Below are 19,569 nucleotides of genomic sequence, written 5' to 3'. Positions count from 1 at the left end.
TCCTACATGCCATACGGTCGACTCTCCATATCTGTGGGTTACATATCCAGGGATCCAACCAATCTCGGATGGAAAATATTCAGGAAAAAAACATTATATTGTTGCTGACGTGTACTACATAGCTAGGCCTATGATGGTTGCATCTGTTCCGAACATGCGTCTGTACTGAAGAGACTAAACTGAAAACTCTTTTTTCTTATGATTCCCAAAACAATACAGTATAACAACTATTTACGTAGTGTTCACATTGTATTAGGTATTACAAGTAATCTAGAGATGATTTAAAGTATACGGGAGGATGTGCACAGGTTATACACCATTTTATAAACAGAAATTGAGCATCTGTGGATTTTGGTACATGCAGGGGTCCTGAAGCCAATCTCCTCCAGATAGATATCAAGGCATGACCGTACTGCCAATATTTTCTAATTTATTGTTTTGTAAAAAAAAAAAAAAAAAATTGGTTTTTGTAGGCTGATCTTACGTCTGGTCACCTATTGAACTCTCATATCCATTCTTAAAGTAAGAGCTTTTTTGTAAATTTGCTTGCATTTTCTAACTGAAAAAATAGCGTTGAGTTTTTCCTTTATAATACATATGTAACTTTTATTTCCTCTTCTTGAATTTAATAATGGCCAGGACCTCCAAACAGTAAATGTCTCCAGGTACTAATTACCATCCAAATAGTAAAACTGATGCTAGACATAGTTTTCTTATTCCTAACTTTAATGAAGCTGCTTCTAAAAGGAAACCTGACTCATGAAAGGAGAGACTGGAAGGAGGGAGCAGGCTGACTCATTAGGGGGAGAGTAAGTGGGAGTATGTAGTAAGGTGTATATAAGTTTATATGCAAGAGACTGGCTTGATTTGTAAGCTTTCACTTAAAGCACAATAAAAATTATTTAAAAAAAAAAAAGTAAAGCCAGGGCACAACATGAAAAATGTAATCAATGTCACTGAATTGTAAATGTACAAGGTGGGTTGGCTGTTATTTTGGTGTGTATATTCTCAACACAATAAAAAAAATAGAGAGGAAAAAAAAAAAAAATGAAACCTGACTTGGGATTCTACCAGAGCCCTGCTGGCAGAGTGGTTAAGAGCTTGGCTGCAAACCAAAAGTCAGCAGTTCGAATCGACCAGCTTCTCCTTGCAAACCCCATGGTGTAGCTCTACTCTGTCCTACAGGGTCGCTGTAAGTTGGAATCAACTCAACAGCAAGAGATAAAATACCCGTCTTTGACCTGTGTAAGGTTTTTTTCCTTGGATTTTATATTACTTATTTTCAGTGACATTACTACATCTTGCGTTTTTTTTTTTAACCATCTACCTAGCTTTTCATTTTCACCCTTTAATTTTCAACTTGTCATTTGTTATAAGGTTTGTCTCTGGGAAACCTTATAGAATTGGATTTTTTAACCGAATATGAGACTTTATTTTGATAAGGGAATTTGTTTTATTTAGTCACAATTATGGTAGCTGGTATTATTATTCCTACCATCTTATTTTATATTTTAATATTTACCATACTTTTTAGATTTTAAAATTTGTTTGCTATATTAATCATTTGGAAATTATGTATCATTTAGTTGTTACTCATAAGGGTTTAAACTTATATTAAAACTTACTTTTCTGTCAATGTCTAGAATTACTCAATTTTCAAGCAAAACCACCACACTTAATATGCTCTCACTCTACACACAACTGCACTCCCACCATCCACCCCCACCGCTTCTCACATTTTAATCAGCCTGGGTTTCAGTTCCAGGCAAGTATTTTATATTTTACATAAATGAATATGCTATATTACCCATAAGCTTTACTGGGTATTTTTATCATCATTCAACATTTCTTCTCTATGCTTTCTTAGATTCATTTTTGGTTTTGCTAGAGCATATCCTTGAGAAGTTTCTTTCCCCCCATGAAATCAGTAAGAGAGAAATGTTGAATTCCTGCATATTTGGAAAAGCCTCAAATTTTACCATCACTCATAAAAGGCAGAATAACAGGAAGGAATATGCCAAGAAGCTGGATGATACTATTCCAATGTATTCAAGTACCCGGTGAGCTGTTGCTAAGAAGTCTAATGCGGGTCTGATTTTAGGTAAGTTTTTCTTTTCCTGCTCTTTTATAATATCTTTTATAAGCTTCTGTTTATTCTTGAAATTCCAGAGGTATGTTTAGGTATTGATCTATTGTCACCTGGGCAGATTCACATTCAGAGGGCCTGAACAACTTGAAATCTGTGTCTTTTTTCATCTGGAGGAAATGGTTTGCTGTCGTGTTTTAAGTTTCTTTCCTTCATTTTCTCTGTTCTCTCCAAGTGGAATTTCTATTAGAAAGGTGTTGGAACTCCCAGATTGACCCCGAATGTCTTAACTTTTTTTTATTTTTCATCTTTTTGCTTTATATTCTGAAATATTTACTTGAGTGTTCTACAAATCACTAATCCAGTCTCCATCTTTCTATTGTGGAATCACAATTCTAATTTCCAAAATCTCTGGTTGTCCAATTTTGTCTTTCTCACAGCACTGTTTTTTTTTTTTTTAATAATTCTTATTGTGCTTTAAGTGAAAGTTGACAAATCAAGTCAGTCTGTCACAAAAAAGCTTATATACACCTTACTCCATACTCTCACTTACTCTCCCCCTAATGAGTCAGCACTTCCAGTCTCTCCTTTTGTGACAATTTTGCCAGTTTCTAACCCTCTCTACCCTCCCATCTCCCCTCCAGACAGGAGATGCCAACACAGTCTCAAGTGTCCACCTGATACAAGTAGCTCACTCTTCATCAGCATCTCTCTCCTACCCATTGTCCAGTCCCTTCCATGTCTGATGAGTTGTCTCGGGAATGGTTCCTGTCCTGCGCCAACAGAAGGTTTGGGGACCATGACCACCAGGGTCCTTCTAGTCTCAGTCAGACCATTAAGTCTGGTCTTTTTACGAGAATTTGGGGTCTGCATCCCACTAATCTCCTGCTCCCTCAGGGGTTCTCCGTTGTGCTCCCTTTCAGGGCAGTCATTGGTTGTGGCCGGGCACCATCTAGTTCTTCTGGTCTCAGGATGATGTAAGTCTCTGGTTCATGGGACCTTTTCTGCATCTTGGGCTCATAGTTATTGTGTGACCTTGGTGTTCTTCATTCTCCTTTGATCCAGGTGGGTTGAGACCAGTTGAGGCACCTCAGATGGCCGCTTGTTAGCATTTAAGACCCCAGACGCCACACTTCAAAGTAGGATGCAGAAAGTTTTCATAATGGAATTATTTTGCCAATTGACTTAGAAGTCCCCTTGAGCCATAGTCCCCAAACCCCCGCCCTTGCTCCGCTGACCTTCGAAGCATCCAGTTTATCCTGGAAACTTCTTTGCTTTTGGTCCACTCCAGTTGAGCTGACCTTCCCTGTATTGAGTATTGTCCTTCCCTTCACCTAAAGTAGTTCTTATCTACTAACTAATCAGTAAATAACACTCTCCCACCCTCCCTCCTGCCCCCCCTCGTAACCACAAAAGTATGTGTTCTTCTCAGTTTACACTATGTCTCAAGATCTTATAATAGTGGTCTTATACAATATTTGTCCTTTTGCATCTGACTAATTTCACTCAGCATAATGCCTTCCAAGTTCCTCCATGTTATGAAATGTTTCACAGATTCGTCACTGTTCTTTATCGATGTGTAGTATTCCATTGTGTGAATATACCACGATTTATTTACCCATTCATCCGTTGATGGACACCTTGGTTGCTTCTAGCTTTTTGCTATTGTAAACAGTGCTGCAATAAACATGGGTGTGCATATATCTCTTCGTGTGAAGGCTCTTATTTCTCTAGGGTATATTCCGAGGAGTGGGATTTCTGGGTTGTATGGTAGTTCTATTTCTAACTTTTTAAGAAAGCGCCAGACAGATTTCCAAAGTGGTTATACCATTTTACATTCCCACCAGCAGTGCATAAGAGTTCCAATCTCTCCACAGCCTCTCCAACATTTATTATTTTGTGTTTTTTGGATTAATGCCAGCCTTGTTGGAGTGAGATGGAATCTCATCGTAGTTTTAATTTGCATTTCTCTAATGGCTAATGATCGAGAGCATTTTCTCAGGTATCTGTTAGCTGCCTGAATATCTTCTTTAGTGAAGTGCGTGTTCATATCCTTTGCCCACTTTTTGATTGGGCTGTTTGTCTTTTTGTGGTTGAATTTTAACAGAATCATATAGATTTTAGAGATCAGGCGCTGGTCGGAGATGTCATAGCTGAAAATTTTTTCCCAATCTGTAGGTGGTCTTTTTACTCTTTTGGTGAAGTCTTTAGATGAGCATAGGTGTTTGATTTTTAGGAGCTCCCAGTTATCTGGTTTCTCTTCATCATTTTTGGTAATGTTTTGTATTCTGTTTATGCCTTGTGTTAGGGCTCCTAACGTTGTCCCTATTTTTTCTTCCATGATCTTTATCATTTTAGTCTTTATGTTTAGGTCTTTGATCCACTTGGAGTTAGTTTTTGTGCATGGTGTAAGGTATGGGTCCTGTTTCATTTTTTTGCAAATGGATATCCAGTTATGCCAGCACCATTTGTTAAAAAGACTATCTTCTCCCCAATTAACTGACACTGGGCCTTTGTCAAATATCAGCTGCTCATATGTGGATGGAGTTATATCTGGGTTCTCAATTCTGTTCCATTGGTCTATGTGCCTGTTGTTGTACCAGTACCAGGCTGTTTTGACTACTGTGGCTGTATAATAGGTTCTAAAATCAGGTAGAGTGAGGCCTCCCACTTTCTTCTTCTTTTTCAGTAATGCTTTACTTCTCCGGGGCTTCTTTCCCTTCCATATGAAGTTGGTGATTTGTTTCTCCGTCACATTAAAAAATGTCATTGGAATTTGGATCGGAAGTTCATTGTATGTATAGATGGCTTTTGGTAGAATACACATTTTTACAAAAGTCTTCCTACCCATGAGCAAGGTATGTTTTTCCACTTATGTAGGTCCTTTTTAGTTTCTTGCACTAGTACTTTGTAGTGTTCTTTGTATAGGTCTTTTACATCTTTGGCAAGATTTATTCCTAAGTGTTTTATCTTCTTGGGGGCTACTGTGAATGGTATTGATTTGGTGATTTCCTCTTCGATGTTCTTTTTGTTGATGTAGAGGAATCCAAGTGATTTTTGTATGTTTATCTTATAACCTGAGACTCTGCCAAGCTCTTCTATTAGTTTCAATAGTTTTCTGGAGTATTCCTTAGGGTTTTCTGTGTATAAGATCATGTCATCTGCGAAAAGAGATAATTTTACTTCTTCCTTGCCAATCCGGATGCCCTTTATTTCTTTGTCTAGCCTAATTGCTCTGGATAGGACCTCTAGCACAATGTTGAATAAGAGCGGTGATAAAGGGCATCCTTGTCTGGTTCCCGTTCTCAAGTGAAATGCTTTCAGGCTCTCTCCATTTAGAGTGATGTTGGCTGTTGGCTTTGCATAGGTGCCCTTTATTATGTTGAGGAATTTTCCTTCAATTCCTATTTTGGTGAGAGTTTTTATCATACATGTGTGTTGGACTTTGTCAAATGCCTTTTCTGCATCAATTGATAAGATCATGTGGGTTTTGTCTTTTGTTTTATTTATATGGTGGATTACATTAATGGTTTTTCTAATATTAAACCAGCCTTGCATACCTGGTATAAATCCCACTTGGTCGTGGAGAATTATTTTTTTGATATGGTGTCGAATTCTATTGGCTAGAATTTTGTTGAGGATTTTTACATCTATGTTCATGAGGGATATAGGTCTGTAATTTTCTTTTTTTTGTGGTGTCTTTACCTGGTTTTGGTATCAGGGATATGCTGGCTTCATAGAATGAGTTAGGTAGTATTCCATCATTTTCTATGCTTTGAAATACCTTTAGTAGTGGTGGTGCTAACTCTTTTCTGAAAGTTTGGTAGAACTCTGCAGTGAAGCCGTCTGGGCCAAGGGTTTTTTTTTGTTGGGAGTTTTTTAATTTACTTTTCAATCTCTTTTTTTGTTATGGGTCTATTTAGTTGTTCTACTTCTGATTGTGTTAGTTTAGGTAGGTAGTGTTTTTCTAGGAATTCATCCATTTCTTCTGGGTTTGCAAATTTGTTAGAGTACAATTTTTTGTAATAGTCTGATATGATTCTTTTAATTTCAGTTGGGTCTGCTGTGATATGGCCCACCTCATTTCTTATTTGGATTATTTGTTTCCTTCCCTGTATTTCTTTAGTCAGTCTGGCCAATGGTTTATCAATTTTGTTAATTTTTCAAAGAACCAGCTTTTGTCTTTGTTAATTCTTTCAATTGTTTTTCTGTTCTCTAATTCATTTAGTTCAGCTCTAATTTTTATTACTTGTTTTCTTCTGGTGCCTGATGGATTCTTTTGTTGCTCGCTTTCTATTTGATCCAATTGTAGGAACAGTTCTCTGATTTTGGCTCTTTCTTCTTTATGTATGTGTGCATTTATCGATACAAATTGACTTCTGAGCACTGCTTTTGCTGTGTCCCAGAGGTTTTGATAGGAAGTGTTTTCATTCTCGTTGCATTCTATGAATTTCTTTATTCCCTCCTTAATGTCTTCTATAACCCAGTCTTTTTTCAGCAGGGTATTGTTCAGTTTCCAAGTATTTGATTTCTTTTCCCTGATTTTTCTGTTATTGATTTCCACTTTTATGGCCTTGTGGTCTGAGAAGATGCTTTATAATATCTCGATGTTTTGGATTCTGCAAAGTTTTGTTTTATGACCTAATATGTGGTCTATTCTAGAGAATGTTCCATGTGCACTAGAAAAAAAAGTATACTTTGCAGCTGTTGGGTGGAGTGTTCTGTATAAGTCTATGAGGTCAAGTTCGTTGATTGTAGCAATTAGGTCTTCCGTGTCTCTATTGAGCTTCTTACTGGAAGTCCTGTCCTTCTCCGAAAGTGGTGTGTCACTGTTTTTTATACACTATAAAAACATGCCTATAATATCTTTCTACCATCTCTTAGGACTTGGATTGTTTTTAATTTATCTTCTGCTACCTGAGTTCTCTTCTTCTGGAGACAGATGCTCTGGTTAGTCATGCTGTTAAATTTTCACAAATGTCTGGTGAGCTTTGATTATCCATTTATATTGATGAATCCAAGCCAAGCTGGTTGTACAGAGCTGGCATGGGTTGCTTCTGTAGATGTAAGGAAACGTTTTCTTAAATAAGATTCTTCTCTGATTTCAAGGACTGACTGTAAAAGGGCTGAAGAAAGGTAAGGAATCTCAACTGGTAGCTTTCCTGCAGGGTATCAGGCCATGAGGCAGTAGGCAGGGGCCTGACAGACCCTTCTCCTTTCCCTCCCCACTGACTAAATAAAAAAGTTCTATTCTTGCAATGGTGGGCTTCAGTGTGTTTTCACCTTGAGCAGAATTCCTCATGGCTGTTATGAAAATTCAAACTTGCCAATGATGGTTAAGGGCATGTCAATTTGGCTGGGCCATGATTCCCAGTGGTTTGGCAGTTACATAATGGTGTAGTTTCGTAGTTATATAATGATGTAATTTGGTAGTTATAGAATGATGTAGTCTTCCTCCATGATGTGACCTGACATGATCAGCCAATCAGTTGTAAGGGGAGTTTCCTCAGGGGTACTGCCTGCATCCAATACATATATGGATGATCTGGCAAAGCTTGCTTGCTTGCTGTGGACTCTACATCCAGCTTATTAGCATCTGAGCTCCGGTTCTTGGGACTTATGCCAGCGGCCTGCCGTATCGCCTGTCAATCTTAGGATTCTTCAGCCTCCACAGACTGTGAGGCTGCAGCATACCGTCTTACAGGCCAATCTTGTATTCATCAACCTCCACAGCTATGTAGGTCATGAGAAGCCTCTAACCTGACGCCTGACCCACAGATCCTGTACAACCATATGAGCCATTTCCTTGAGATAAATCTTTCTCTCTCTCTCATGTGTATATATATATATATATATATACACACACACTTCACTGGTTTTGCTTCTCTAGAGATCCTAGCCTAAGACATTACCACAAAGTCTGCTCTGAGTCCCATTTCACCAACACTAGAAGCCCATCCCAAAGAGGTAGCTCCCTTAGAGAGTTTTAACAAGAAGACAAAGCTATTGTTACCTGAAATTCAGTTGTAAGCAGACAGATTCCACTGTTTTGAATGCAGTTCTGGGGCCCATTCTCATCAAACTTCGCTTCCATACTTTCTGATGCTCAGTGTTTGGTGACACACTAATACAAATGGCTTTTGTTTCATTCAGTATACCAGTAAGCTAGTGAATGTCACAGTGACAGGTAGTTGACATGAAAATCACAATCAAATAATTCCTTCAATGAGAATTTTAAGTAATTTATAGTCTCTAGACTCCTCAGTGGTAACTCAGCCCAATATTAATATCCAGGATAGACTAGAAATTGACATGAGCGCTGAGTATAAGATCTAGCTTTATGCACACAACCAAGAAAACATAAAAAGGTTCAAAGGCCATTTAAAAACATTTCATCCAACAGATATCTACTTGGGGTTCATAAAGAAGAAATGAACATATTGCCACGGGATGGAGTAAATGTAGCTTGACCTGTTACTTTGGTCGTGTTTCTCTTTGTCTAACTGCTTCATGTTGACAGGCTTATCCTGATTTTGCTGGAGGCATAATCGACGCTATGGCTACAAGGGAATAGTAGTATAACACTTCTTATCTATAAAGTTCTTTATTGAAAGTACTATATATTCTGGTTTCTTTTTGTGGTGTGAAAAACACAGAGAGAGGACGGGCTTCAGGGGGCAGCAATTCATAGAACTCAGGAACAATAGAACAGAGTGCGAAGTGTCCAAAGACTCTTTGTACAAGTACTCTTTTATAAAATATATTTTCCCCTTTTCTCACAGCAGTAACTTATAGACCATTAAATTTCACACATTTCCTATTCATTTTCCATGTTAAAATATGGCTTGTGACCCTGAGTAAAGCTATCACACAATTCTGCCCTGAAAGTCAGCCTTTTACTATTTGATAACATATGACTTTTAAAAGACCGTAAGTCATGGGCCATGAACCTAGTCACATAAATGATTTCAAATGAGCCAAAAAATGTGTACGCTTTTACAAATGGAAATAATTAGGCCCTGAAAACATCACAAAGGATAAAACAAAATTATCAAAGATTGTGACTGTTCCAATTAAGCAAGACCTTTTTCACTAGATTTAACAACAAAAATGTAAAAAAGGAAATAAAAGACCTCGGAGTTGTAAATGCCAGTAATAAAACAAAACAAAAAACACACTGTCCCCAATTCCAAAGAAGAAAGAAAAGACAAGAGTCTGACAGAAACATTGTGTCTTACTAAATTCAATTAGCTAGCTCATCAGTGCAGATCTACAGTTTTAAGGAAGGAACTTGTGGTTCAGTAAAGTCAAAGTTTATAACTTTGATCTTTAGAGAAACTATGTACAGCACACACATTCCATTTTATAAATCAGTCAAAAAGAAATCAATATGCTTTACACATAGTAGTTAAGAGTCTACTGAAAATATAATACTAATTATAAAGTTTTATTTTAAACCATCTCAGCCTACGTAAATATTACTAATCTTTGTAATTAATGCTCAGTTCAGATGCTTAAATATTTAATTTTGCCATAAACCCTTAGCCATATAGGTAGAAACATAAGAAGAAAACATATTTTCTCTGGTTTTAAAACTGCTAACAAGTAGCCTTGATTTCTAAAAGAGAATATAATCTTTTGTCAGATTCTGTCTCTGTCTCTCTCTTCCCCTATATTTATGGAGCCCTGGTGGCACAATGGTTAAGAGCTCGACTGCTAACCAAAAGTTTGGCAGTTCTAATTCTCCAGCTCCTTGGAAACCCTATGGGGCAGTTCTGCTCTGTCCTGTAAGGTCGCTATGAGTTGGAATCAACTTGATGGCAATTTTTTTTTCGGTATAGGGCCTGTCATGGATTGAATTATGTCCCCCCCAAAAATGTGTGTATCAATTTGGCTGGGCCATGATTCCCAGTATTATGTGGTTGTCCTCCATTTTGTGATTGTAATTTTATGGTTAAAGAGGATTAGGGTGGGACTATTTGGAAACCCTGGTGGCGTAGTGGTTAAGTGCTATGGCTGCTACCCAAGAGGTCGGCAGTTCAAATCCACCAGGCACTCCTTGGAAACTCTATGGGGCAGTTCTACTCTGTCCTGTAGGGTTGCTATGAGTCGGAATCAACTCGATGGCAGTGGGTTGTTTGGGTTATAACACCCTTACTAAGGTCACATCCCTGATTCAATGTAAAGGGAGTTTCCCTGGGGTGTGGCCTGCACCATCTTTTGTTTTACAAGAGATAAAAGGAAAGGGAAGCAAGCAGAGAGTTTCAGACCTCATACCATCAAGAAAGCAGTGCCTGGGGCACAGCAAGTCCTTTGGACCTGAGGTTCCTGTGCTGAGATGCTCCCAGACCAAGGGAAGACTGATGACAAGGACCTTCCTCCAGAGCCGACAGAAAGAGAAAGCCTTCCCCTGGAGTGGGTGCCTTGCATTCGGAATTCTAGACTACCAGATTATGAGAGAATAAACTTCTCTTCATTAAGTCCATCCACTTGTGGTATTTTTGTTATAGCAGCACTAGATGACTAAGACAAGGCCTTTGTGTTATTGCAAAGGTATGTGAAAAATACCTTCTTCCAACAACTCTGTTATTCTCTAGGATATAATGTTTGAGATGGAGAAAGCTGAATACCAACAACTATACGGGAATCCAATAAAGAATGAAAGGCAAAATAGATAGTAGAGAAGGTTTTGAGAAGTGAATATTATCCCTTTCTTCTCAAGTGGACGGGCCTAGAGGAACACTTCCAAGGCCAAGGAGGTTTCCAGGTAGATACAGAGAGAAGTTTATCTCAAGCTGCCGACAGACCGTGGTTGGAATATTACTGGAAGCTAAGGTCAGAGTTGAAAAAAGTTTTAAGTACAAAACCTAAACTGGAAGGAAAGGATAGGAAGAGTTGAAGAAAAAGTAAGGTTTCTCGCTGAGTCTTAGAAGCAAGGCACCATCAGGTATAGGGAATGTGAGGAAATGGGAACAGAACTGGTGCTATTACCTGTTAAGTATGTATTAGAGGCATACTTTTGCACAGGGCCAGATGTGGCTCTTAACAAGTGATGTCACTGTGCTGGGTTCATAGGCATGGAGACGGGAAGTCAATCAACACTTGCTGACTAACAAAAAGTTACCAACTTCTACTTAAAGAGATTATATTAGTATCAGACACATCCCAACTGCCCACAATCACATTACACAGGTCGGTCAATCACTGGCTAAGGATTCAAATCATTACTCTTACAACTCGTCACCATGGAATCGATTCCAACTCATAGAGACCTTATAGGTCAGAGTAGAACTGCTCCATAGGGTTTCTAAGGCTGTAATCTTTACGGAAGCAGACTGTCACATCTTTATCCTGTGGAGTGGCTGGTAGGTTTGAACCACTAACCTTCTGGTTAGCAGCTGAGCACTTAACAACTGCTCCACCAGGGCCCAATTTACTCTTAAGAGAGCCATAAATTAAAAGTTCAGAAAAGGTCCTCTTTTAGGCCTGGGGTCCACACAGTCCTTTAACTTGGTAGAGCCTATGCTTAGTGTTTATTACCACTGATTCCCTATCAGATGTAGCCAGATTCTGCACAAATCACATAAACAGGAAATAGCTCTCTGAAGAGGAAAGAAAAAGGCCAACTGGACATTACTGTACATGAGCCACGAAGTCATGTGCTTCAGCTGTCATTCAGGCATCTCTGAAGGCAGTCTGAATGATTTACATTGAAACGTTGGCAAAACAACATGACTCCAGTAGCAGAGAAGCATGAATTGTTAGTTAAACATAACCAAGAAGGACAGGAACCTATCAACTGCTATTTCCAGAGAAAATACTATTGAAGTAGATGGAGCTCCATTTATTAAAAGTACAGACCAGTTATAATATGAAAACTGCTTTCTAAATTAAAGCAGCGTGTGTAAAACTTTCAAGACTTCCATGGGAATTCACTTAGGATGCTCTTGGATCTCTCCCCAGAATATTCCAGCACATTCCCTCCAAGAACGCAAAAGGCATTGAGTGAGTGCTGCCTAACCTGAGCTTGTATCTTTTGTAAATTGAGACTCACTGTGTCTGGGAAAGAAAACTATAAGGATTATTAGAACTGTTGATAGGACTTCTAGATATGGAAAAAAAAAAAAAGAGTTTCTTGCTATTTAAAACAAAAGTTTTCAAGTGTCAACTTACTGTCATGACTTTGGTTAACTACCTAGTCATTTTAGTATCTTCCTCTGATGGTACTTAATCACAAGGCCAGGCTCCCTTTGGACCACTTAGCTTCATAGCCTTCCATAGCCCTAAATGTACTAAAGCTATTGGAAAATATATGCTATGGGGGACCAGTGAGAGGTTAGGGATGAAAATTCAAATAAGACCATCAATTTGGGGGGGGGGGGGGCGTGGCAGGGGAGATGCATCAAAATCCATAATGGATAAGAAGTAACATAATCACATTTTTAAAAAATCACATTATTCTTACCATTATTAATAATAATGTAACATTATCAGTTGATAATAATTTGTATATCTATTAATTAGTAGCCCTGATGGCGTTGTGGTTAAGAGTTCAGCTGCTAACCAAAAAGGTCCGCAGTTCAAATTCCAGTTGCTCCTTGGAAACTCTATGGGGTCGCTGAGTCAGAATCAACTCGACAGCAACAGTTCTACTTTCTCACTAAAAATAGCTTCTATTAATACCAATTAGAATTAATAACACAACAATAATACCCACACATATATGCAAATCTCTTTGGAACATTTCAAACTCTGTTTTCTCATAGAGTCTTATAGTAGGATTATTACAATAACTCATGGAAACCCTGGTGACGTAGTGGTTAAGTGTTACGGCTGCTAACCAAAGGGTCAGCAGTTCAAATCTGCCAGCTGCTCCTTGGAAACTCTATGTGGCAGCTCTACTCTGTCCTATAGGGTAGAAATGAGTCAGAATCGACTCGATGGCAGTAGGTTTGGTTTTGGTTGGTATAGGTGAGTGAATTCTACCACAGAGGTTAAGTGACCACCAAAACAGAAGTGGAAGACATCCTCCAAATTCCTAAACTTACTGACCTATTTACTTAGCCTCTGCTTACTAGTGCTTAAAACTTTTCTATAGCATCAACACCCCCATTTGAGCTGATGATTGCCCTTCTTTCTATTAGGTGAGAAAGGAAAAACATTCATGAAATCAACAACCCCACCTAAATTCAGGAAATAAAAATTATTCCACCAATTACAGATTACAACCCTGATAAATTTCAATGAATCTACCCCAAGAATCTATTCATAATGAGAAAACTTGCTTTTTCAAAATATTCAGTTCTTTCTTTTTCGCTGCTTCAATCTGTAGCTGAAAGCTATTCAAATAGTATGATATGGTTACTTGATAGCAAAGTAAGAAAAACCTCCACCATCTACTTCTTTTGTCCTTTTCCCAAAACTTAAATAACATTATTTACGTTCTCATTAGGTTGGCAGTTTGAATCCGCCAGGTGCTCCCTGGAAACTCTACGGGGCAGTTCTACTCTGTCCTATAGGGTTGCTATGAGTCAGAATTGACTCAACGGCAGTGGGTTTGGTTTTGGTTTTTTTGGTATGTTCTTATTAATGATACTACTTTTTCGGTATGTTCTTATTAATGATACTACTTTTGCTTAACATGAATTTTGGTAGTGATATTTAAACACTTCACCATGCCATTCAACTTAATAGCATAATTACACAAGGTGGTTTTTCTCATTTCTTTCAAACCTATCCAAAAGATAACCAGCAGAAGTGTAACGTATTGACTTTCAATTTATACTACCCTTTCTTAAAACCAAAAAAACCAGTTGCCATTGAGTCAACTCTGGCTCATATTGGCCCTCTAGGAAGGAATAGGACTGCCCCATAGGGTTTCCAAGGCTGTAATCTTCGCGGAAACAGACTGCCACATCTTTCTCCTGTGGAGCACCTGGTGGGTTCAAACCATAGACCTTCCAGTTAGCAACCAAGTGCTTAATTGCTACACCACCCAAAAACCCCAAACCCACTCCCATCAAGTCCATTCCAACTCATAGCAACCCCACAGGATTTCCAAGTCTGTAAATCTCTACAGAGGCAGATGGCCTCATCTTTCTCCATCAGAGCCACTGGTAGTTTCAAACTGCTGACCTTTCGGTTAGCAGTCAATCGCTTTAACAAGTGCACCACCAGGGCTCCTCAAATCTTCATGGAAGCAGACTGCCACATCTTTCTCCCACAGAATGTCTGCTGGGTTTGAACTGCCAACCTTCCAGTTAGCAGCCGACCGCTTAAACATGGTGCCACCAAATCCAAAAAAACATTGCCGTTGAGTCAATTCCGACTCATAGCAACCCTGCAGGACAAAGCAGAACTGCCCCATTGGGTTTCCAAGGAGCAGCTGGTGGATTCAAACTGCCGACCTTTTGGTTTGCAGCCAAGCTCTTAACCACTGTACCACCAGGGCTCCCTGCGCCACCAAAAACCCACTGGCATCGAGTCGATTCCAACTCATAGTGACCCCATAGAGTTTCCAAGGCTGTAAATCTCTGTGGAAGCAGATTGCCACATCTTTCTCCTGAGGAGCTACTGGTGGTTTTGACTGCTGACCTTTCGTTTAGCAGTCAATCGCTTTAACCACTGTACCACCAGGGCCCCTTAATAAACATGTATTAAATAAATAAATGAATCTGGATGGTCACCCAGGTACTTTCCAACCTTTTCCATTTCAAAGCACACCTGAAAAAATAACGTATATGAGGATGCTGGAAAAAACAAAGGAAGTAGCAGGCGGCCAGAGGCTACTAGCCAGGGATGCCCAGCAGCCTTCGGCCAATCTGGCTGCCTGAACACTGAGAGGGGTACTATCTCTGCATGCCTGAAACACATTTCCGGCATTACAGTGTGCTCTGGAACACCAGTGGAGAAGCTCTGCTCTATGGTTTTTGCCTATTTAGCATACTCCCATCTCTATTTGGGCATGTCATCAGGAGGGACCAGACCCTGGAGAAGGATATCATGCTTGGTAAAGTATAGGGCCAGCAAAAAAGAAGACCTTCAACAAGGTGATTGACGTAGTGACTGCAGCAATGGGTTCAAGCATAAAAACGACGGTGACGATAGTGCAGAACCAATAGCATTTCATTCTTTCATACGCAGAGTCACTAGAGTTGGAAGCAACTCAATGGCACCTAACAACAACAATACTTCTGTTACCTGGAGCTATTTGTCCTTTGGGGAACCAGTCCACGTAATCCTAGTGGCATAGACAGTTTCACCCAGGATGGCCAATTTAAGTGCTCCATTATCCTGCCATAATGTTTGGTCTAAAACTAGGCCAATCTGAGTATTCTCTACTTTCTTTTTGGACTGTGAACACAAGGGTATAAGGCTTTGGGCTTCCAGGCAAAGCTTTGGGCTTCTACAGAGGGAAGAAAGAAACTGTACCTTGAAGACACTGCCTAGGGCATGGTTTTCCTGAATACCAGAGCTACTAAAAACTAAGACAGCTTAAGATGAGTTTCTGATGCATGTAATCACAAGTAGCACCTAAAAATTTCAAACACCAAATGTTTGTCCTGAGTATCAATACATACATTGATGGAACATATGTTTTATATCAGTTGCAAATACAGATCAAGGTAACCCACTTTGAGACTTCAGTGGATCCTTCTTTAGACAATCCCCAGGCATTATCTGTGCATTTAACTATTCTAAAGAGATTACCACATAAGGTGTCGACACTGAAAGAAAACATGAAGGACCATGACACAAGGAAGGAAGAAGTAAAGTAGGAAGGAAGTTGAAATAACTCACATTATGCATACACCGTAAGACACACATATTTTAAGTGCATTACAGATCTACTTGTAAAATCAGCCCTGAAGAGGTCAGGTCAGGGGAAAAACTTTTTGTGAGATATCAGCAGTTGTTTACTTGACAAAAAGAAAGAATGAGGATGACATATTGGGGGTAAAAGGAATTCCAAATACGTTAACTTCATATCTTAAACAAACACATTTTCCCTACTCCTACCACCAAATTACTTCCTCTAATCTCACTGCTGTCAAGTCGATTCGGACTCATAGAGACATTTTAGGACAGAGTAGAACTGCTCCAAAGGATTTCCAAGGCTGTAATCATTACAGAAACCAACTGCCATGTCCTTCTCCCACAGAGCGGCTGGTGGGTTCAAACTGTCACCCTTCTGGTTAGCAGCCAAGCTCTTAACTATTGAGCCACTAGGGCTCCTTTTTTGTGTTTTGTTTTTCCTCTAGGGATTCAATTTTCCATTAAAAGCTGAACTTTTTCTTCACCATGCTTGAAAAGAAGCATAACCACAGGTAGTACTAAAGTGTGGATAATAAAAATGCTATACCTACGGGACTAGGAAATCGTCCTCTCATAGGAAATGCATTCCAGAGATACCATCCAGTGGAGGGGAGAGTGTGGTTAGCTTAAAAAAAAAAAAGTCTTATTAATGTCTAACTTTCCCAAGAAAGGTGATCCAACCGAATGCAGAAATTATAGAATATCATTAGTATAGCACGCTAGCAAAATTTTGCTGAAGATCACTCAAAAACGATTGCAGCAGTATACCAACAGGGAACTGCTAGAAATTCAGGCCAGTTTCAGAAGAGGACGTGGAACCAGGGATATCACTGCTGATGTCAGATGGATCCTGGCTGAAAGCAGAGAACACCAGAAGGATGTTTACCCGTGTTTTATTGACTATGCAAAGGCATTCATTCGACTGTGTGGACCATAACAAACTATGGATAACACTGCGGAGAATGGGAATTCCAGAACACTTAATTGTGCTCATGAGGAGCCTTTACACAGATCAAGAGGCAGTTGTCCAGACAGAACAAAGGGATACTTAGTGGTTTAAAGTCAGGAAAGGTGTGCGTCAGGGTTGTATCCTCTCACCGTACCTATTCAATCTGTATGCTGAGCAAATAATATGAGAAGCTGGACTATATCAAGAAGAACGGGGCATCAGGATTGGAGGAAGACTCATTAACAACCTGCGTTATGCAGACAACACAACTTTGACTGCTGAAAGTGAAAATGACTTGAAGCACTTACTAATGAAGATCAAAGATCACAGCCTTCAGTATGGATTGTGCCTCAACATAAAGAAAACAAAAATCCTCACGACTAGACCAATGAGCAACATCATGACAAACGGAGAAAAGTTGTCAAGGATTTCATTTTACTTGGATCCACAATCAACAGCCATGGAAGCAGCAGTCAAGAAATCAAAAGACGCATTGCGTTGGGCAAATCTGCTGCAAAGGACCTCTTCAAAGTGTTGAAGAGCAAAGATGTCACCCTGAAGACTAAGGTGCGCCTGACCCAAGCCATGCTATTTTCAATCACATCATATGCATGTGAAAGCTGGACAATGAATAAGGAAGACCGAAGAAGAATTGAGCCTTTGAATTGTGGTGTTGGCAAAGAATATTGACTATACCATGGACTGCCAAAAGAACAAACAAATCTGTCTTGGAAGAAGTACAACCAGAATGCTCCTTAGAAGCAAGGATGGTGAGAACGTGTCTTACATACTTTGGATGTGTTGTCAGGAGGGATGAGTCCCTGGAGAAGGACATCATGCTTGGCAGAGTACAGGGTCAGTGAAAAAGAGGAAGACCCTCAACGAGGTGGACTGACACAGTGGCTGCAACAATGAGCTCAAGCATAACAACGATTGTAAGGATGGGGCAGGACCTGGCAGTGTTTCATTCTGTTGTGCACAGGGTCACTACGAGTCGGAACCAACTCAACGGTACCTAACAACAACAACAACGTCTGTTTCCTCATTATGCTCTACATTCTGTACAGGAAGGAGGGAAGACTGTTTACCTTCACATCCCAGCATGCAGATCAGCACCACATAGCAAGGACCTTGTACTTTCCACTAGGCTAAATGAAGATAAAATCAGACTGCAAGGAACTAAAAAGAGATTAATGCCTATGGTATGGCACCTTTTCTTCAACTGATTAATCTGGGTCCACTTCCAAAGATCAATATGTGAATTAAGGAATATGCTTCTTGAAATGGGCTGCAAGAGTTAGGGAAAGTATTACAAATTCGCAAATCCACCAAAAAACACAGAAGAACCAGAAATGCATCATGTGCAGACTTCCTTGCAAAGTGGTTTCATAAAAAGAAACGTTTGGATCACTAAGTATACATCAATTCAGGTTAAGGAAAAAGAAGAAAAATTGGGAAGATAAAGATGGCAAAAAAAGGAATAAACCCATAATTTTAAACTTTGACATAGATCACCCACAAAATAAGAATAATCTACAAATTCAAATACTAAGTTGTCAAGTCCATTCTGACTCGTGGTGACCCTATGTGTGTCAGAGTGAAACTGTGCTCCATAGGTTTTTGATAGGGATTTTTGGAAGTAGATCACCAGGCCTTTCTTCTGAGGTACCTCTCGATGAACTTGAACATACAGCCTTTTGGTTAGCAGTCAAGCTCATTAACTGTTTGCACCACCCAGGGACTACTGCTTCATTACATTTACTCCTCACTTATCAACTGTCTTGTTATCGACATTTCACATTTACAACAACAGTGAAAAATCCACTATTCAACTATTTTGTGCACTAACGACATACTTCTAGCAGTAATGGACACGGTGAGCGGCGAGACTAATGCTGGCTGTGATTACAGTCATTTGTCAACTTTGCTGGGCCATGATTCTCAGTGATTTGGCAATTATGTAATGATGTGATTTGGTAGTTATGCAATGATATAGTCATCCTCCCTTTTGTGATCTGATGTGCTCATCCTCCATCTTCACATAATGTCAATTTTCACATAACGACCTGGTCTTTGGAACCTAACCATGTCAATAAGTGAGGAATGGGCATATTCATTTGCTTTACCTGAGACGAATCTGCTTGGGCTAGTTCTGTAGTGACCTTCAGGATTTGGTGAAGATTCAATCCTTTATCTCTAACAAGAAGATAAGCCAGCAAAAGGAAAACATGCACAGGGATCACTGTAGTAATAGGGAGCAATGACTCCACTGAAGCCAACCAGTCACAGGCTGCAGACTCTTCTCTCATTACTTCAAGCATCTTCCAGGCTGTCAATATTGAGCTATACATGCTGGTTATGGGGAATGCAAGCTTGTAGGAGAGCTGAAAAATAAACACAGAAAAGTCATAAATAAATGAGATAAGTATATTTGTCAGAAATAAAACCATTTAATTTTTATATTTCATTGTAAAAACTTTCAACAAAATGAATACAAAACTTTCAATACTTGCCAAAAACATCTCTGCACACATTTCAGGTTAAGGATATTAATGAAAAGAGAAAGTTGTTAGATGGAACTCTAGGATAGTATATCGCAACTTTTCCTCATATTTACCATTCTCTTTCAGTTAAGACAGAAGAAAATGGATCGATATACAAGATCCAGAGGCAACATAGCTTGGAAAAAAGCCATGATCACTAAAAAGTATTCACCCTA

At 39.3% G+C, this 19,569-nt stretch overlaps 1 protein-coding gene across 4 annotated transcripts in view; it reads right to left on the bottom strand.

Moving 5' to 3' along the window:
- The window catches only part of FOCAD (focadhesin), a 307,707-nt gene that overhangs the window by 182,335 nt on the left and 105,803 nt on the right, over nt 1-19,569 (bottom strand). For all 4 annotated transcript variants that reach the window (XM_049896729.1, XM_049896728.1, XM_049896730.1 and 1 more), the window contains one exon: nt 18,977-19,234. In XM_049896729.1, the coding sequence (XP_049752686.1) occupies nt 18,977-19,234 (258 nt within the window). The remainder of the gene's footprint in view (nt 1-18,976; nt 19,235-19,569) is intronic.

This window comes from Elephas maximus, chromosome 9 (genome assembly GCF_024166365.1).
Source record: "Elephas maximus indicus isolate mEleMax1 chromosome 9, mEleMax1 primary haplotype, whole genome shotgun sequence".
Taxonomy (NCBI): Eukaryota; Metazoa; Chordata; class Mammalia; order Proboscidea; family Elephantidae; genus Elephas; species Elephas maximus.
The sequence above is the reverse complement of the archived record's forward strand: the minus strand, read 5'-3'. Positions and strand labels throughout refer to the sequence as shown.